The sequence below is a fragment of the Micropterus salmoides genome, unplaced genomic scaffold, assembly GCF_014851395.1.
Source record: "Micropterus salmoides isolate LMB-PRFRI ecotype aquatic unplaced genomic scaffold, ASM1485139v1 Ms_hic_scaffold_19, whole genome shotgun sequence".
In the NCBI taxonomy this organism is placed as follows: Eukaryota; Metazoa; Chordata; class Actinopteri; order Centrarchiformes; family Centrarchidae; genus Micropterus; species Micropterus salmoides.
The window spans coordinates 1,799,952-1,821,033 of NW_024041039.1; the positions used below are offsets into that span (position 1 = coordinate 1,799,952).

Consider the following 21,082-nt stretch of genomic DNA (forward strand, 5'->3'; position numbering starts at 1 on the left):
CTGTGATTGTAAAATAGCTCATTAAATTTCATATTTCCAAGACTATGTGGCTGAGGATATTAAATATGAAATCCTCTTTCATAAAACATAGAATAATAAAACAAAATAAATTTTGAGCCACGTCATCCATTAAAGGGGGCTACTATGTAACACACAAGTTTTGTGCAGGTAAGGCAAAGTGTAGTGGCTTCGTCTCCATAGCAACGGTGGTTGAGCATCGTGGGTAATATAGCCTTCTGCTATCCAACATTGACAAAAGAACTTCATTTCTCAGAATCAAAGGAGAAAGGCAGGTACGCAGCTCCACCCTCATTCCTGTGCTGCTTTCAGCTGAATGATGATTTCCTCATATTTTTACTCACAATGGCTGTTTTGATGAGTTTCGATGGTCTCGTGTCATTGCAGCGGGTGTCGAGCAGGAGCAGGACACCCACGTCTATGGACCCATAGCACACAGCTCCACCCTCATTCCTGTGCTGCTGTCAGTTACATGATGAAAGTAAATGTTTCCTCATAACTTTAATCACAATCTGGTTTGATGAGTTTCTATGGTGTCATGTAATAGAGGAAGGACAGGGAGGAAGGCACTTTGCCTGTGATTGGGCAAATGGCTTGATGGAATCCTGAGCATCCACAACCTGAACATCTTCCTCAGGCTGATGTCTTCCTCCACGCATGCCAACTGCACGCTCCCTTCAAAACTTGCGACATCTGTGGCGTTGTGCTGTGTGATGGAACTGCACATTTTGGAGTGGCCTTTTATTGTGGCCAGCCTAAGGAACACCTGTGTAATCCCCATGCTGTCTGATCAGCATCTTGATATGTCAAAGGAGAAGTGCTCACTAACACAGATTTTGACAGTCTTGTGAACAATATTTGAGAGAAATAGGCCTTTTGCGTATGTAGAGAAAGATTTTTGAGTTCATCTCATCTGATGAATGGGCAAAAACAAAAGTGTTGCATTCATGATTTTGTTCAGTGTATATATGTCTTGGTGCAGTTTTTTTTGGAGACATTTTTGCACCCTCCATGTTTAGATCAGAGAGGTGACGTCATACACCTGACTGATGATTTTCCCTGAATTCAGTCCTGCCTTTGTTAATGTTTCAGTGATCGTTTTAGTCAGTGTTTCCGTGTCGCACTAGTCAGCGATGGTGATTGTCAAAACGCACAACTATTGAAATATTCTCTCTTCCTGTCGGGTCTCGAGTTACATCCAGTTTTATGGTATAAAACGACTCGCCAACCTCTTTCACAATGTGCTCCATGAACAAAGTACTCATGATCTCTATAAAACTGTTTTGAATCTCATGGCTAGTATACCTAGCATTGTGTGGGATAGTCTTATATACTGACATGCGATTTTTTTAAACTACGGCTATTTAAATCGAGCCAAGCTGATAAGGAGAGCTATGTTAACGTTAGGTCACAGCTGGGTTTTCGAGGTACGCCGTTACTGAAGATGACGGATCACCTGTTCAAAATTGTCGTTAAAAGGTTGCTACTAAAGGAGCGAATAACTACATTAAATTTGATGCAGCACCTGCGCAATTTGCACGCCCAAAAGGTACACCTAATAGCCTACATTATATTAATAAAGTAGGAAGTTGGTAGGGAATCAAACATGTGTCACTTACAATCGATGCCTTAGCGGTGAGAGTCGAGCTTTCAGTGCAACGTAAACAAACAAAGCAGCTGTAACCTTTTAGATCCACCGCAACGACAGCACCGCTGCGCTACGAGGCCCATTATTTTCAAAGGTTTGTTGCTGCGTCAAGCAACGTGCACCGCAGGGAGAGCCCGCGTGCAGGGCGCGTTCAAAGTAGTTGAACATTAGTGCTGAGCAGCTTCCACGCAGTGCAAATTTCTTCCTTTCTGTATGAGTCTTAATGGAAGACAGAATGTAGTCCTCATAACACCTTCAGTCACTGAACATTTAACGCTCCATCCTGTTGCCTCCTCCTGTCAGTGCTGAGAAAATGTTGCCAGGTGTAAAACACCAACATACATCAGGAGCTTCTAGACTTTCAGGACTATAGGCTACCAATTAACTGCATTTCAGTTAATACTGCGCTCAATTTCTTTCTTTCATTTTCACTAAAACATATGTACGGATGAGAGTTGATAACAGTAACAGTTCAGTTTATTCCCCTCCTTGATATCAATTTCCCCTGGGGGATAAAAGTTAATATTCCTCTTAATAATACTTACATATTATAGAAATATAATTGTTAATGTAATTAAATATTAAAATCAACTTAAGTCATTACAAGTGTTGTGAAATTAATTAATGCGTAATAATTGTGAAACTGATTATTTCTCTGAAAATAATCATACCAATAAAATCTGTAATTGTTGCATCCCTAGTCAATATCAACCATCATATTGTGATAAAAAAGAGCTCTCTCTCTGTCTCTCTCACGGCACAGTGCTGTTTGGGTCGGGATTCTGTGCTCGGGTATTCCAGAGTGTAAAGAGAATGTGAAAGACAGGAAGACAGAGAGGCCCTGCATACCAGATCTACCGTCCCCAAGAATGCTCTTCCTCCTCCTGAGGAAGTGTGAGGACTGTTGTTATCTGTACAGTTTGAAATCTCCCTGGTGCAGATATCTCCAGCACCGTGGAAGATCCCTCCGTGGCGACGTTACACAGAGAATCGTTATCCATGTGAACTAAAAACAGCTAATGCGATGGTGATTGTCATGTGCAAGGATTTATTGTTCAGGTATGTTAAACTGTACGTTCAATAAAATTCAACAAAGCAATACATTGGATTTGTCTCCACTTTCCCTGTAATAACCATCTTACATTTCCAGGAACCTTTCCAGGTGTTTCCAGTTACATATCAGCTCATTTCTGGGAAATTACACAAAATAATGGGACCTGTAAAATAAAGTGTAACCAAAGGCTCAATAACAAAACAAGAAAGCACTATCCACATTTTCAGCTGCAATGCCATCCAGTATTTCAGATGTCTGCATCACTTAGTTTGAATTTACAGTATATTAATTAGACTTTACAGAAAATGTGCATTTTAAATACAAATATTTACACTGACGTGGCGTGTCTTTGGTTTCTTTTTGTTCTCTCCATCACAGACCTACAGTTTGTTGCCACTGGTGCTCATACCAGAAAGATTTAATATCTTTCTGGTATGAGGTGAATAACTTTAGTAGGCAGTAAGCAACAGTTTAACCAGAAGACTTTTATACATATTTTGAAATTATACAGTGCTGTAAGTAAGTAAAAAATAAAATCCAACAAAACAACCAGACACAATGAAAACTGCTGTGGTCTTTACCAACGTGCTTGGTAAACAATTTTTATCCTGTGTGGACTCTCATGTGTGTCTTAAGATGTTGCTTCTGGTTAAATCTTTTCCCACAAACATCACAACCAAATGGTTTCTCTCCTGTGTGGACTCTCATGTGTGTCTTAATACTTCCCTGGACTGTAAATCTCTTCCCACAAACATCACAACCAAATGGTTTCTCTCCTGTGTGGACTCTCATGTGTTTCTTAATACTTCCTTGTTGTGTAAATCTCTTCCCACAAACATCACAACCAAATGGTTTCTCTCCTGTGTGGACTCTCATGTGTTTCTTAATACTTCCCTGGACCGTAAATCTCTTCCCACAAACATCACAACCGAATGGTTTCTCTCCTGTGTGCACTCTCGTGTGTGAATCTACATTTTGCTTCCCTCTAAACCTTTTTCCTAAATGACACATCATGTGTCTCTGAAGAGACCCCTTGTAGTGAAAATGTTTACCACACTCAAAGCAGCTGAAGGACATTTCTCCAGCACTACAACTCACATCACTTACAGGTGCTTGCTTATATCTCAGAGCATTATCATCTGACTCGGGTGCCCTGGTCTCCTTCCAACCATTGTCACTGTCCTCAGTTTCAGCTTCAGAATCTGACAAAGGTTTTTGCCACTCATCATAACTGAATTCAGTGTCTGAAGAGTCTGAAGCATGTTCTTCAGTATTTGGGTGTAAATGACTATCTGGATCGAGGTTCCTGGCAGGTTCTGATCCTCCATCGGTTTCTGTCTGTGTAGCTGAGCTGCTGTTTGAAGGCTCTGCCTCTCTGTAGTCTTCAGTTAGAGTTCGATGAAGCTGTGGAGACTGAGGGTTCCGCTCATCATCTTCACTCTTCACAGGAACAGCAGTAAATGGGAACCTGGTGACCTCATCCTCCTCCAGCCCATGAAGCTGCTCTCTCTCCTGACTGGTCCGGAGTTCCTCCTGTTCCTCTTTTATGTGTAGGGGCTCTGTGTCCTCCTGGTCCAGGCTGGGGCTCCACTCGGGGGGAACCTCTTCTTTAATCACCAACAGCTGCTGGACATCCGCAGGAAACACTGCAACACGCACAAAACATTATGGACAACTGTGATGATTCCAGATGATCCTTAGCAGTTCATTTCAACTAAAATACCAAAATGCAGCCATTTTCTAGAAAAGTAATAAAAATTATAAAATGAATTAGAACTCAATAATGTGAAAGATGGAATTCCCTTAGCAAATATTAGCACAGACGACAAGAACAATAGTAACTATATTGATGCTGACTGCATGTGGTTACCTACAGTTGCTACTGCAAAGAAAACAAAGCATCAAGGACGAGACATCGCAGAGCCAGCACAGCAGCTCCATATAGCGATACTCAAGATATATCTTTGCTATTACCAGGACATAGTTTTCCATCCATCGATCCATCTTCAACAGCTTACCCGGGGTAGGGTCGTGGGGGCAGCACCTCTACCAGGGGACCCTTAACCTCCCTTTCCCAAGCCATATTACCCGGCTCTCACCGGGGATCCAGGACGTTACCAGGCCAGTGTGGAGATATACTGTATGCTCTCCACATTGTCTTGAAGTTTATTTTTATGTTTAGTTGGTACAATAAAATCATTGTCTCTCTTGTCTCTGTAACTCTTTGTTACAAGCAGGAGCCAACTTGTAATGAGAAAACCCATTTCGACTGATTGTTCCTGCAATCTAGTTATTTCCGTCCTGACACACACTTCATTACCATAGGTGAGGGTAGGAATGAAAACAGACATGTTCCCAAATGTTCCCAGTTAACCAGCACTACCCGTTTGGGCTTACCAGGTGTGTCCAGAGTCTTTGTCCACCCCCTCACTCAACTGATCACCAGATTAGGTGACCGCCTCATCCCTCTTTTTACCCGAGTATCCAAAACATATGGCCTCCGTTTTAAATGGCACATGAAACTGATCATTGACCTTCGGCCTAGAGTGCTCTGGTACCACGTACACTTATGAGCATCTTTATGTTCAAACATGGTGTTTGTTATAATCCATGACTAGCACAGAAGTCTAACAAAAACTACTGCTAGGGTTTGGATAAGGAACTGCTCCCAATCATCCCTCTTCAGGTGTCTTCATCATTGCCCAAGTCTCTCAGCAAAACTATGCAGTCTCCTGATCGAGCCCCATACAGGACTCAATTCAGGGTCTCCAAGAAGGCAGAATACTCTGAACTGCTGTTCTGTGCACATACAGCAGTCAGAATCCTGTCACAAACCCAGCCAACAGGCGCTCGCCGATGAGCCCTACATCTTTTAACTTGACTATATATTCTGACTTTATATATCAGTTACTTTACAAAGTAAGATTTTTACACACAAAGTTATTAAGAGTGTAAAAAATATGATGTTTTGTTATGAACTAAACTACCCAAGATTTTATACAGGTAGAGCTAGTACATTCGTTGATTGACAGAAATGTAATTGCCAACTGTTCTAATAATCATTTAATAATAATCAACTTTTTTTGCTTCCAGCTTCACAAATGTGAAGATTTGCTGCTTTTTTTCCTTTTCTTGCGGCTATTTTAAGAATTTTTACAGTCGATTAATGGAGAAAATAATCAGCAGAGTAATTCATAATGAAACAAGTCATTGTGGTGTTAGGAAAAGAATTGCTTCTGCTCACATTTATCTGGCAGCTTACTAGTAACTTTACAAAGTAAGATTTTTACACACAGAATAAAGAGATTAACAAATATTATGTTTTGTTATAAATTAAACTTCCCAACAGTTTATACAGGTACAGCTAGTACATTCGTTGATTGACAGAAATTAAATTGTGAAGTAATTTTTTCATGAAAAAAAAATTTTTTTGGTTCCAGCAAGATTTTCTTTTCTTGCTGCTTTTTTCATCATTTGATTTACAGTTGATTAATGGAGAAAATATTCAGCAGATTAATCCATAATGCAACAAGTCAATAATTGCAGTCTGATACAAAATAGTTCAACCTCAACTACAACAGTTAAATCCTGCTTGATCTAAATACATGAATAATATTAAATATATACTATATATTATAACAGTCACATGAGATATTTTTAATTCTTCATTAAATACTTTTACTTTTTTACTATTTTCCTGATTATATTTACATACTTTTAGCTGTGGTTTAACTCCTGCTAGCTGAACCCATTCAGTAGCACTAACCTGTCAGACGTGAGACAATTCACCAGAAGAATTTCACCAGAAATAAGATATTTGTAACTGTCTAGATGACAATGAAAGTGAAAATGTACCAACCTGATCTGTGTACCTGACATGTTGGGCTGAAAACAGCATCCAGCAGTTTATGTTGTCGCTCACTTCTCTTAAACGAGATATTTCCTCCTCATATTCTGCTATTGTTCTTTCAAACAGCCCAAATATCTCCTCAGCGGCCGCGTCGAGTCGCTGTTTCACCAACGATTTCAGCATTTGGAGTTTTGACATGCAGCTCACGATGTAGAGAAAATGTCCTCAGCAGCTACTTAGTCAGTCAAAACAATCAGAATCAGTTAAAATCAGTTAAAATCAGTTTCTTCGCTTCCAAACAATCACCAAATGCTGCTGTTGCTAGGTTACAGCCTGTCATTCCATTTTCAGTTGGCATGCTAAGCTAACTTCAGCAGACCGTGAAGAAGAAGGTTTATTTGTCACATAACAACAGGTTGTAAAGTGAAATTAAGTTTGTGACTCCCTGCTGCTGTACAGTAATACAAAAGCAGTCATAAACTACAACACACCCTGTGTGTTGTACGCTCCACTCGAGCTACAGAGTGATGCATCTTACTTGTATAAAATCTTTGTTGGGAGTTGCACATGTGCAGTTCCCAGGTAAGGACTACTAGCCAATCAGAAGCAGAGAAGGGCGGGTCGTAAGAAACAAGGTAGTGTGATCCAAATCAAAGCCGCTTCAGACTGAGACCGTAACCTAGCAGATGGTATAAGTTACTCACAAGTCCACAACATCATTGTTCCACATCTGACCATCAGGACTAAACGTTGAACTGTTGCCGGTGTTCTGATGATCTATGCTGCCTTGCTGAAAAATGCTTCCATAGGGAAAATTGATAGACTGGACTCTACTCGGCCCTGCTCCGTTTTCCATTGCAGATAGTACTCAGAGATAGTACGTAGCTTGTTGTCATAGCGACGCCACACACAACTGCCGCAACGTAATGTTCAATGCGACACACACACACCAGCGACCCACACAGCTTTCTCTTTTTAAGTTAAAACGTTTCAACCTTCCTCAGGATGTAAAGACAGATAAGCGGTATGAAAACCTTCCAGCTGTGTTTTCCTCTGCCGTTGTTGCTGCAGCGGTCTGTGTGACGGCGGGAGCAGAGGGCTCTGTGAGCGGGCGGCTGGCCGGCCTCACACGCTCCTCCTCCGCGGGTCACAGCAGGCTTCCCCCGCAGCCACTTGCGGAGCTCCTCAACGCCGAAAATATTCAAGCACATTTTTGCTCCGTCATCACTTTTCGTACAACTGTCAATATTCAAAATCTACACAGCTGATTTCACCTCAAAACTTCTCAGAAGTGGATTTAGTGATGAAACAATGTATGAAAACTGTAACATAAAACTTTCTGTTGCTGGCCTCTGTCTGGTGCAGCAATGATGATGCAGTGAATAGTGACGATTCTCTCTGACCAATCAGCAGTCTGTTGTGTTTTCACGTTACATTTTAGTTTCCCTCAGCTCACTTGGAACCACGACGGAGGTGATATGAAAAAAAGTACCTGGAAGCGGGTACAGGTACAACATTTCTACAATGGAAAACCAAACAAAGGTGAGTCGAGCCAAAGGGCCTCCGCTCAGACTAACTTGGTTTGAGGGCGTGACTGACCCCGCTAGCCGCTTGGCGAACTTTGATGCGTTTTCATCGTGATTTCACAAGGAAGTGAAGGGCTGGACTACAAACAGCTATTTTCAGTTCAGAGCAGAGTTTTCTGTGGGAGATGGGAACTCCCTTTGGGCTGGACTTTGGGCACTTTCACTTTGCAAACCTGTTACATGCACAAAAAAGATATAAACTCAATAAAGGAGAGGGAACAAGCCAAAAAGCAGAATACCACCTCTTTAATTCTGACAGCATTTCTCACTATTTTCCAAATTTTGAAAATCGACTAATGGAGAAATAACCATGTGCATATTCATAAACATTTCTGTCAATATGCCAGAATTAGCTTAAAGGCTATTTTTCATCTGCATTTTACTTTAAATACATTTTCTTGATTATTCTAATATTTTAAAGCAGAACTTTTACTTGTGACAGAGTATATTTATATTGTGGTATCAGTACATTTACTTAAGTAAAGGAACTGAACACTGTCCACGACTGACACACACACACACACACACAATAACTGAGTCATTTTAATTATCATTGAAAGGGCAGGGTTTAATAAAAATGAAAGTTTACCTGCTATATTTTTAAATTATGTTTGTCAAACAAGCATACTAATAGTACGTTTTACTTGTGATACTTATATTTAAAATCAGTACTTTTGTACTTTGACTCAACTTATAATTTAAAAATGAAGAATTCTACTTTTACTGGAGTAATACTTAGCAAGGGTATTTGTACTTTACTCAAGTACAGGATTTGTGTAGGACAATTTTTTCCCCCGCTCTTCAACAAACGGATTCTGCAGCGAATGTTTCTCAGAACACGGCTGCACTGTTTCTGTTTCGGTGTTTGATCCTCGTCCATCAACCTACAGATGCTTTTGCAATTGCAGCCAAAACAACTGAAGAGGAAGCGATTTTGGTGAGTAACTGTTGCTGTCATGACGGAGATCTATTTTTAAGCAAAGCTATCAAAGTATTTATTTAGTTTTTGCCGCTATCATAGCACCGTAATCTGGCAGTGGGCTAGATATTATATATGGCGGGCAGTTTTGGTGAGGGTCCATAATCAGAGAATTAATGTGTTTCCCTTGTCAATGTTTGTATAAACATTATTTAATATGTGGTTTATAATGGACTGTGGTGCAGAAACAGTGACAGTGTTTCACACTCTTGGCTTGCATTTTCCATGTTGTCTGTCAGTGGCCAAGTCACAATAACATGTGGTTTTACTGAATAATTAAGTAAATATAATTTCTTAATAAATATACCTAAAGAACCCTCATTTCTTGACTGGCCACTCTCTGCTGTCTCAGAAGAGACACCTTTTGTGTTGTGCCAGCCACCGTAGCTGTCCTACGCTGTGTCAAAGGTTAGGGGGCAGTGGTAGACTGGACCGATGGTTGCAATTCACAACCCTCGCCACTAGATGCCACTAAATCTCACACACTGAACCTTTAAAACTTATCAGTGAGCCTCACTGCTGCACTGTTTGACAAGTTCCTTTTCGAGGGGACTCGAACTGCGTCGGTGACAACACTATGGGAACGCCTCTGGGCGTTGCAGGGCTGAATCGTGAATGAAACTACTCCAATCCTATTGGTGTTGCTAAAACAGTAGCATGTGACTGCGTAACTGGAGGCGTACATAAGCACGCCGGCACACAGGACAAATCAGCTTTTTTCTAGTCAGCAGGCACTATGAGTATGTTTGAAAGCTCCCAAGGAAATTGTTGTCTTACCTGGAAGTCCTCACGAAGCAGAAGAGACCATGTCTGGTAACCAGTTCCGACAATGTGTTTTTCCATGCCCACGCTACATCACGGCTGGGAATAAACATGAGATGTATGTTTCCTGTCTGGGGATGTCGCACACCCAGGCAGCTCTCAAGGGGGCTGCCTGCCGCCATTGCGAGGCCCTGTCCCTGAGGGTGTTGAGGTCTCGTGCGGCTCTCTTTTCGGAAGACGGTCGGATGCGCTCTCCCCGTGGCTCAGGCCCCACGGTTGCTGAGGCGTCGCAGCGGCTGCGGTCGTGGGGATTGCAACGTGATATCTCAGAGGGCGTCGGGACGGCTAAGGCCTTTTCCCGATCCTTGTCTGCTGACTCTGCCTCCCCTCTTCCCCGTTCGGGAGCCCGTTTTTCGGCTTCTCCCACCCGAAGTATGAGTCCGGAGAGGCTCGCACAGTCTGATTCTGAGGAGTTAGACGTGCTTGGCATCATGGAGGATGACTTCCGGGAGCCGGGCCGACGTCGTCAGTCTGCGCACAGCTATGATGAACTATTGGATTTGGTGACGCGGGCTGTGGCCAAGTTGAATATTGGTTGGCCACAAGCGGTGCAGGAATCCTGGACCGGCAGTAAACTAGATGAGCGTTTTCTGCAGCACGACGCGCCGCCCCCCGATCCTTGCCATTTTTTCCTGATTTGCACAATGAGTTGTGTAAATCATGGAATAAACCCTTCTCTGCACGGCTGACTACTTCCCCTCTGCTGGATTACAGCAATGGGGCAGAGATCAAGCAGTGAGGCTACGGAGCGGTGCCTCGGGTTGAGGAGGCATTAGCGAGCTACCTCTCTCCCACCATAGCGTCATCTCTCAAGACGCTGGCGCTGCCCACCAAGCCATGACGGGCGACATCCGCTCTGGTGGGCAAGGCTTATATGGCGGCGGGTCGAGCAGGTGCAAGCCTGCACACTATGGCCATCCTGGCATACCAGGCCGATCTGCTAAAGGACTGTGACCAAGGGGGGGGGGCCCTCTGAGGAGGATTTAGCGCTTCGAGTCACTAAAGAGCCAGTTCCACTGGCCGCTCCATGGCAGCATTGGTGGCCACGGAGCGCCATTTGTGGCTCAACCTTTTGGGCATCCAGGAGAAGGAAAAGGCTTTCCTCCTTGATGCGTCCCTCACAACTACTGGCCTGTTTGGTGAGGCAGTGGACACTGTCGTCAGCAGGTTCCAGCACGTCAAAACGCAGGGAGAGGCATTTGAGCAGTATCACCCCCGCCGGTCTGGGTCCAGGACTGCGACGGCTGAAGAGAGACGAGCTCAGCCCTCGTCTAGCTCCTACCGCCAGAGCCAGAAGCGAAGCGTTGCTTCCTGTGGTCCCCGTCAACAAACCTGGGACATGAGGTGGAGCTCTCGCCCACAGCCCCCTGAGAAGACGGATCTGAGGACCATCATTCGGTCCCCAGGTGGGCCCTGGGAAAGAGGTCCTGAGGTTTCGAGTAGGGGGGCCCACTACCACCCCCCCGCCTCCTCCCCACCGGCCACTAGCCCCGAGGGGCTTGCGAACATTTCCCCGTGGGTCCTGCCTACCGTAGTGGATGGCTACAGGCTGCAGTTCCGGGTCCGACCCCCCAGGTTCAGCGGGGTGGTCTGGACTGCGGTGCACTCGGAGCAGAGCCAGGTGTTGGGACAAGAAGTTCGCTCTCTGCTGTCCACTGTGGTTCTCCCTCTCGCCCCCAGCCCCGCTAGGGCTGGATGCCATGGTGCAGACGTCTGTATGCTTTTCCCCCAATTGCTCTGCTCCCGGGGGTTCTGGAGCGGGAGCGTCAGGTCGGTGTCCGCCTACTGCTCGTAGCACCGTTTTGGCCGACCTGAGAGGATTCTTGGACATAATACTGCTCCTGGAGGGCCCGCCCTGGCTGCTCCCTCTGAGGAGAGACCTGCTGTCCCAGGCGGAGGGCCAGGTCTTTCACCCGCGGCCCGCCCTGTGGCAGCTGTGGGGCCCTGAGGGGGCGCAGTTCCAACGACGCAGTTCGAGTTCCCTTGAACATCTCGGGTTACGTGTCTAACCCTTGTTCCCCGAGAAGGGGAACGAGACACTGCGTTGATCCGCCACACCTCACCCTGCCTGGAGTGCCTTGCTTCATAGCGAAGAGCTGATGTGTCCTGTGTGCCGGCGTGCTTATATACGCCTCCAGTTACGCCGTCACACGCTACCGTTTTAGCAACACCAACAGGATTGGAGTAGTTTCATTCATGATTCAGCCCTGCCACGCCCTTCAGAGGCGTTCCCATAGTGTCGTCACCGACGCAGTGTCTCGTTCCCCTTCTCGGGCAACAAGGGTTACATACGTAACCCGAGACGTTCCTTCACCACCATGAACACACACACACACACACACACACACACACACACACACACACACACACACACACACACACACTATAGTTTATTCTGATTCGGTCTCTCAGAAAACATTCCTACTGATTATTATACTGATTGCTAGTGATGCATATAAACATTTATCAGTAAGAACTGATACAGCATTGGGAAGTAAGACCGCATTTAGAGATGGACTAACTGTTTTCAGGAGATTTGATTATTAAGAAAAATAAAACTACACCAGCCTTAAGTCTTTAATTCTGTGTTTTTTTGTACTTTGTTTTGTTTATCAGAGGGTGAGGCCCTTCTTTACATTCGGCCCTCCCTGGTGCACTGACCTGTTATCAGCACTAAGGCTCAGCAGTTAGTCACTCTTTGTGTTACTAACTGCAGCAGGTCGCTCCTCTGAGGTTTCACAAAGCTGCGGACATGAAAGCAGCTTTCTCCGCCATGTTTGTTTCTGTTCAAATATCTTTAAAGGCTGTGTTAACAGAATGAGCTCAACATGAAGTAACTGCACTATAAACAGCTGCAGTTCTGTTGTAGCTGTTTAAATTAAGATGTGTTGTCACAGAGGAATAAAAGCCCACATTTATTATTTGGCGAGAGCTCAAATTAATTTATGTATTTCCCAAAGTTTTTTTTTTTTTTTTTAAAACAACAAATCAAATATTTTAAGCTCCTGATTGTGGAAGAAAAAGAAAACTTTACAATAAGGTTACACAACATATTCAGTAATTACCAGGGAATGAATGAGAACAGCAATTTATGGAGTAGCTAATGTTTACTTAATGATTAGATAATTATGAAACAAGTGAGGAACAAATCAGGGATTAATTCATTGTTGATGAATTGTTAAAGAGTACAACCCTGATAATGGAGGACATTATAGAAAGTGGTCAGTATGATCATTTCACAGATATTCATGAATTAATCATTAATGATTCATTAATATCAGATCTCCCAGTCTGTTCTTCAGTAACTCATCATCTTTTATTTTAGATTAAAAACTTTCTAAAGGAGTAATGTTAAATTTGGCACTCTTCGGTTAGATTCTACTCAGATTCTATTCTAAGTGGTTGCACCTCAACTGTTGGGGACACAAAGTCTTTTGAAAGGCAGAGAGCGGAGGGGGAAGTGGCTGCAGAGTTGAGTACCAGGCTGCAGAGAGGAGTGCCATGCACCTCCAATTAATGTTACCATAAAGAGATACTAATCTGTGTGGGGTTCGTCAGTGTTGTTAAATGATTTAAAGTTCATATTTAAGAACGTTTAGAGTCATCAATAATTACATTGTTGAGATTCACTAAAAAAATAAAAAGCCAGATCGCTCTCATCTCAGGGTGTCGCAAAAGGTTCCTTCAGCGTCTGTCTCATACAGACCGGAAGTGCTAACTAGTTACGTTTGTGAAGGAAAATAAGTGTAATAAATGTTTCAGGTAGTGAAAAGTAAACTACAGGATTGAGTCTTAAAAAAAGAATAATGTGAAAAAGTGAATTTTCTTGCATAATTAAATATCAAAGTGAATCTTATTTTATTCTAGATTCATTTCACAAAGCGAAATATTTCAAGCACCTTTTTTTGTTTTCATCTTGATTACGGTTTCCAACTCATAGAAATCAAACCTCCAGCATCTCAAAATGTATTTGAATTTTAGAATTAGTAATATATAATACAGAAATGTCAACCAGAGAAAAGCTCTCTAATCAGCTAACTCGAGGTTTCTAATGTCTCAGTTTGGTTCTGGTGCTCAAAATAACTTCTAGATTAAGCTGTGTGAGGCATCAGGACCTCAACAAGAACCGATCACTAAAAAACATCTAAATATCAAAGTACCAAGATAATAATCTGGCTCAGTGCTGTTGATAGCAGTCACGTTATTCAACACAGCGGGGTGGCGAATTACCTAATACTCCAAAGCAGCAATACAGTCATGGCTGACGCTTTACAAGCTAAATAGCTGCCATCAAATGTAATTAAGGAATCTGGGTCCGTGCACGTTCTGACCACAAAACCAAGAAACAGAAAACTACGGGGTTTTTGTTTGTCGTTTCATACCTTATTTCTGTTTTTGGTTCCTAAATCCTAAAATGAAAAAAAAAAAAAAAAAAAAAAATTAAAATTAAACCCTATATTAAAATAAAGCCAGGCTTGTGGAACAGTCATTCTGTAACATAATGCAGAACGTTAGGTGTGATGTTTTTTGTTCACTTTTGGTGCCATGAACCATCATGCACCTGGAATGCTTTGAGATCAGAAGTCTGTAGTTTCAACTGGGAAATCTCCGAGTTCTGAGATACATATGGTTGATTTTACTTTTCTAGTTGTTGAAGTTACCACAATCGGCACACTAAAAAGATAATGACAAGACAAAATATACTGTGGAAGGAATAGCGAGCACAGAAAGGAGAATAAAAGTATTCTCTTCATCTGATGATATTTTATGAAAATCAACACTTTTCTTCATCAACTGCTCTGAATGACAGCATCAATTTAGAAAGGTCTGACAGTGAAAGTGTTTCCCATTAATGGATGCTGAACCAGGAGGAAACAGTCCTGCACATGAAGAAGATATTTCTAATTAAAAACAGTCAAATTATTTGAAGCAGTTCAGCACACAGGATTTAAAAGAACGGTGCATCCAACCGATTTGAAATTGATAATCAAAGCACACATTGAGAGGTTATGCCTGAAACATTTTAATAGCAATACAACATCAGGAATAATGTATAATCCAACATTGACACTTGAAGTTTTCTCCTTTTTGATGTCAAAACAGTCGAAACAAGATTTGGACTGTAAAAAAACCCCAAAGGCTCCTCATTAAATCTAATGTCTGATCTAATCTCAGACAGCGTTTAGGACTTTCTCCAGTCTCCTCTCAGCTCATTTACTCTCAAAGCATTTTGCACACTCGTGCTTAAAGACTTCATATGGTCTGTAGTATTCGCCTCCATTGAACACATACACTCGCTGCTCATTAAGAGTAGTTACATATAAATCATTGAAGGATTTGCACGGAGGCAGGACTTTATCACACTTGCAGCATCTCAGGCGGTCACCCATATTACATTCTGCTGGTAACCCGGTCTCCTCCTCTTGATCCCTGATTGGCTTATTAAAGCAGCATGCACACTCGTACATATTATCAGCGCCAACCGGTCTGTAGTATTCTCCTCCATTGAACACATACACAAGCTGCCCATGAACAGTACTTTTGTGGAAATCATCGAAGGATTTGCACGGAGGCAGGACTATATCACACTTGCAGCATCTCAGGTTTTCGCCCATGTTACTTTCTGACGGTACGTTCCCCATTTTTAACGTGTTTTTCAGCACTTAAGTGGTGATTTTTGTGTCCAACCTGTGGTTTCCTGAAAAATAAAAAAGATATATCTGAATGACTTGATGATACAACAACTAACTCACTCATAACAGGAACTCCTGCTGCTTTGACTCTTGGTGAAAAGGAAAAACAAGACAACATTTACTGTTTATGTATTAGAACATTGTCAGAAATCAACCAACGTCCTCGCCAACCTATACATGGGTGCAAAAACAACTCTACACTTCAAACTAATCAATAACTGCTTTTTCTCATTGGTCAGGTAGAATGAGAGCAGTAAGCTGCCATCAGCTGATCCACTTCTAGCATCAGTCCACTAGATGGCCTCATGGAGCCGATGGAGGATGTTACTGCTCTGCTTCATGGAGATCTAAACTGAATGGCACTTTGTGAGGCAGCCATGTTTCATCTGGACATTTGGATGATTGTGTGAAACCAGATAAGCTGCAGGTATCAGCGGGAGGTGGGGTTGTAGTTGCACACTGAAGAGTCAGATTAACTTTACTCCTCCTCCCCTCAAACCTGCATCTGACAGAAAACAGACCTTAAACTTTCCCGTGTTCCACAACTGTTAAACCTTTTGTTGAAGCAAAGAAGCCGGCTTGGTTTGTTAGTTTAGTTTTTACAGTGAAGGCGACTAAAAGCACAAAAGGAAACACATTCAAACTGACTTCTCTCCTGCTCAGCTCCCCTTTAACATAGAAAAGCCAGAAGAGAAAACTGAGAGGAAAAATGCCTCAGAGCTGAATCAATAAAAAGGTCGACTGCAACCTGCTGATTAATGTGTACAAAGTGGTAAAAAAGTCTGGCAGCCAAAACTTTCAAACAGTGCTCATTGATTTACCATAAATAATATATTCTTCTACAATTAGAAATAATAACGAGCTTGTTCAAAAGGAGATTTATCATGATTGAACCATAGTTCGCCATGATATGTCTATAGACATCAGAAATCCTCTTACTGAAGTTAGGAGGCCCCAGACAGTTCAACAACCTCACAATCATTTGAAACCAGTTCCTTTGTCCGTCTGTCATCATTGAAATCAAACATTTATCAGATATGAAAGCTTTACAAAGATCACTCACCCTGTGAATGTCGTCTCGCTGGTGTCTCCTCCAAGTCTGTCTGTGAAAACAGAGACCTAATCCTTTATTTTAAAGGCGACTCCACCCAAATATGGGCCAGACCAGATATCAGTGCCATCTGAGCGGGCAAAACCTTATCTATAATAAATTGTTTATAGAGTCAATATAAGTTAATTAATACAAGAGCCTTTCCTCTGAAGCAGCTCTTCATATTTATTGGACTTGTTATTTTCCTGTTAGTGGCCAAGTTGTTTCTAAAAATCACAGCCAATATTAGATTAAAAGTGAGTAATCTTAAACTGTATTTATATCTATTCTAAATCTATTTATAAAGGATGTTCATTGGTATACAAGTAATGTGTTTGAATCTGGATACACATTTTGTGGTTTTCAAATGAAAAATGCTCTTAAAGTGTGAACATATAATATTGGCAAGTGAAAAATCAGAGTTTGTGCACAAAAAGTCTGGATATGCATACGGCGGTGTGGCGGTGATACGCCAATACCAGCCTGTGCTTTTAGTGTACGGGGAGTACGTGACGTAGTATAAAGAGAAGGAACGGAGTTGGTTGGGGTGGGTGGATGGGTTAAACAGACAGAACTTTCCCACAGGTCATGTGTGAAACCTAAACCCGACCAAAGTGAGCCTCGCTGGTGACTTCATAACCGTTCAAGGTGCCGACGCATTTGCTAGCCACAGATGTTATTGGGAAAGATCGGCGAATTACCTGCATGAAAACTCAAGTTTTAAAGTCATGTTACTCGGATGCAGATTGATGGGATCCCTGCAAAATCAAGTAGCTGGTTGTTGATTTTAAGAAGGATGTAAGGACACACCCCAGTGGAGCTGAGGTGGAGCAGGTGAACAGTTTGAGGTTCCTGCAGAAAACCTGACATGGTCATCTCACATTTCCACAGTACAGGTACAGAGTGCTCAGAAACCAACGCATTCTCACTCCCAAGTTGTCGCATATGATGCCTTGGTTAAGATCCGTCAGTGTCACTTTGTAACACACTGGGGAGCCCCTCAGTGTCACAGTTCAACGCAGCCGGTAGCCCTGTGGCGTCATTTTTGAAGGTAGGTGTACAGAAAGGTCAGAGTGAGAAGGTGGAGCTCCAGAAACCAGACTTTCACCCAGGTGTTCATTTCCTGTGCGAGACAAAAAGTCAGTGGTTTTATTTTACTTACTAACCTGACCATGGAGCCCTACAAGTTGATAAACGAGATACAGAAGTATGTGCTCACCTCATCCTCAGCACTGCACCATGTGAAATAGTTTTGTTTCTATGACTTATTATGTTACCATTTACCCTACATGCCTTTTGTACATAATGTTTGTTTTTGGAGTAGCACAAAGGGAACTGCAACTTAATGTCGAGACACACCCTTGTGTTGTAAATGCTATCTACCTTGTACCCAATCAGTTCCACTGAAATCAGAGTTTCCAGACTGACCTATATCATTAAACCTACAGGTTGTTAAAAATAAGTGCATCATTAACTCTACAGGTCCTTCCAGGTCAGTATCTCTGACTGCAGACCAAGATAAATCTGCAAGCAGAGATCCAGTTAAGATACTGGATTAAGTTTCCACCACTGCTCACAGGGACAGGACACCATGCAAACTACCAGGTGTGTTTATCATTTAACACCACAGGGCGGTATAACAAGATCAAGTTAGAGTTATCAGCCGTAACATTATGATCACTAACAGGTAAATTGAACAACAGTGATTATTGGGTTACCATGGCACCCGTCAGTGGGTGGGACAGATCAGACGGCAGGTGAACATTGTGTCCTCATAGTTGAACTGTCAGCAGGAAAAATGGGCAGCGACTCTGACAAGGACCCAACTGCGATGGCTAGACGACGACGGTCAGAGCATCTCCAAACTGGTCTGCAGTGGTCAGTACCTTTCAGAAGTGCTCCAATGAAGGAAAAGCCATGAGCCGGTGACGGTCATTTGTGACTAAGGCTCTCTGATGCATGTGGGTAGCTGAAACTGGCCTCCAATAGAGGAGCAACTGTAGGTCAAACAGCTGAAGAAGTTAATGCTGAAATAAAAAAGGTGTCAGAACATGCCTCATGACGAGTCCATGCCTCACCGGGTCAGCGGTCTCATTTATAACTGTACGTACGAAACAGGGCTGGAAACGAGCATACGCCACTTCCCAAGCTAAGGTTGTCATGTAAACACCAACACACACACACTGTTTTAATAAAGTTGAGTCAAAAGTACAAAAGTTGGGCATCGGAGAGCTTTGATAGCTTAACTGAAACATGAACATTAGTTTTTGTGAATTGACATGTTTTTCCATTGATGTTTCATTGTTGTAAATATAGCCACTGCTAAATCTGTTACATGTTATGTTTCACATTGATACAGTCAAAATCATAATCCAGAGTCAAAGTCCTCGTTTACACATACCCGGCCAATAAAGCCGATTCCGATGTTTTAGTTTTTGCATGTTGAACTCCTTTCAACTTTGCACCGTTACACAGATGACGGAAATACAATTTGGATTTAATATAAACACACATATGCAGGAAGCAACATATTTTCAAGTCAGTGCGTCATTAGCTTAGGTAACCTTCAGAGTCCGTAAGAAGCCCTGTAGTTTGCTAGTGCGCAGCAACCCAAAAGAGGCCAACACTAGCAGCACATCGGCCGTGAGGCTGTAGGGTTAAATCGACATGCATACAATTATGGCCGTATTGTTTTCACAGGTTTCCATCCACATAAGTGAAAACAAAGTATCCCCCTTGGAGAAAAGGACTATATATTTTAGTGGAAACTATGCCTTTTCAACAAAGTAACAAAAAAGAATGAATGGGGAAGGGGTTTTAAATAGAAACAAATAGGGGTTCTCAGGCAGCAGGTAATTTTACAGTTACATTTAAACACCAGGGCTGCTTTAGGCACTATGTCAACCCTGAACTAAAGGGCCAGAGTACTCTTACTTATTCCCGCACTTAACAAAAGCAGATCCCAAAGGACAGGGTTTGTCTGCACACATTGTACAGGGGGTCAGAATGCTTCAGGTAAAAGCCACCAGTGTGCTGGTATGCCCCTCTTCTTATGCCCTCCAGAATGTGCGTCGCCACATCCTGATTGGCCCAGAGGAAATCACCCAGCTGCACTCAATCCCTGCTGAGGAGTCAGTGCGACACTCCCTGTGCAGCAGGTGCTCTGAATGATCCCTAATCAAGAAGTAGAGCAAGGCAAAGCAATTTTATTTATATAGCACCTTCCAAACAATACAGTCATTCAAAGTGCTTTCCAGACACAAAGATACAAAACCAGATACCAAGGTATAATATAGAGCTAGATAGATGTGCAATATATCATAAACTCAAGATTAACACAATAAACATCTGTCTCTCAAAGTGCATTACATATGCAAGAGAGCAAATGAAAACGAAAGAAAAAGAGATGAAATGCTGTGAAAAGAGATAAAAAGTTGATATTAAAACACAATTAAAATTATATATTAATGATGTATATAATTAAAAGAGAAAGAAAAGAAAAGACTATTGGATTGAGCTAAAAAATACTTATATATGATTTTAAAGGTTAAAAAGGCCTCAGAGAACAGGAATGTTTTAAGACCTGACTTAAAGGACTGTAATGTGCTAGCTAGTCTCAGGTGCTTTGGGAGTTTGTTCCTGGCACGAGGAGCATAAAAACAGAAAGCTGCTTCTCCATGTTTTGTTCTTGTGGAGGGAACTACAAGCGGCCCAGCATCTGAAGATCCACTAAAGATGCATGCATGATTTTCTCTGAGGTCCTCCTTGGACATTTAGATTCTTGATTTTTGATATATTTTTTAGGTGACTTTGGAATGGTTTTGATGTGGCTGTTATGTAAAGGTTTGTACTGGGCCAGTATAACTTGAATATGTGAACTTCTCTCCTTTACCAATTTGGTCAGTAAGGAAACTTTTTAAAATAATTGTTAAACAACACAAACTGTCTTTTGAAAGCACCACTCTCATGCTGGGCTCTAGTAGCAACATTAATGTTCTCTGTGACCTTTTGAAAGATATGGGAATCATAGGGATTAATTGTTTAGCCCCTCAATTAATGTCCATTTGACCTGGCTGTCTGTCCCAGGACAGAAAGACATGCTGTAGATGTTGCGTACACAGTATGAACAATCAGGTTGACAAGATTATAGCTAGTTTGTAAACATTAACAATACGGATACAGCAGGAAGTCACTGTCGGATAGTCAACACAAGAGTTGATTGTGATAAAACATACAGACGAGGACAAATGAGAGGAAACAGAAAGAGATACATCAAATGAAGATGCTTGTTACATCTGGCTAACTGGCTGGTGAGGATGAAAATTATGTGAATAGAAATATG

The 21,082-nt window shown here is 42.2% G+C and overlaps 1 protein-coding gene and 1 long non-coding RNA gene across 2 annotated transcripts; both read right to left on the bottom strand.

Moving 5' to 3' along the window:
- Positions 1-2,694: 2,694 nt before the first annotated feature.
- On the bottom strand, positions 2,695-9,978 carry LOC119910780 (zinc finger protein OZF-like). The gene is made up of 3 exons (XM_038729588.1): positions 9,913-9,978; positions 6,580-6,646; positions 2,695-4,366 (listed from the first exon to the last, which is right to left on the bottom strand). The coding sequence occupies exons 1-3, from the start codon at positions 9,976-9,978 to the stop codon at positions 3,324-3,326; spliced, it is 1,176 nt and encodes a 391-aa protein (XP_038585516.1). The 3' UTR covers positions 2,695-3,323.
- Positions 9,979-14,960: 4,982 nt separating this feature from the next.
- LOC119910849 lies at positions 14,961-19,743 on the bottom strand. The gene is made up of 2 exons (XR_005445704.1): positions 16,714-19,743; positions 14,961-15,655 (listed from the first exon to the last, which is right to left on the bottom strand). It is a non-coding gene; the product is annotated as an uncharacterized LOC119910849 (long non-coding RNA).
- Between the last annotated feature and the right edge of the window lie 1,339 nt (positions 19,744-21,082).

Bases quoted from the DNA above. Each gene is read 5' to 3' on its own strand.
- LOC119910780 (XM_038729588.1), bottom strand. From the start codon at position 9,978: ATGGAAAAACACATTGTCGGAACTGGTTACCAGACATGGTCTCTTCTG. The intron at 6,647-9,912 runs GTAAGACAACAA...ATCTCGTTTAAG, and splicing joins TGCTTCGTGAGGACTTCCAG to AGAAGTGAGCGACAACATAA. The intron at 4,367-6,579 runs GTTGGTACATTT...TGCGTGTTGCAG, and splicing joins ATGTCAGGTACACAGATCAG to TGTTTCCTGCGGATGTCCAG.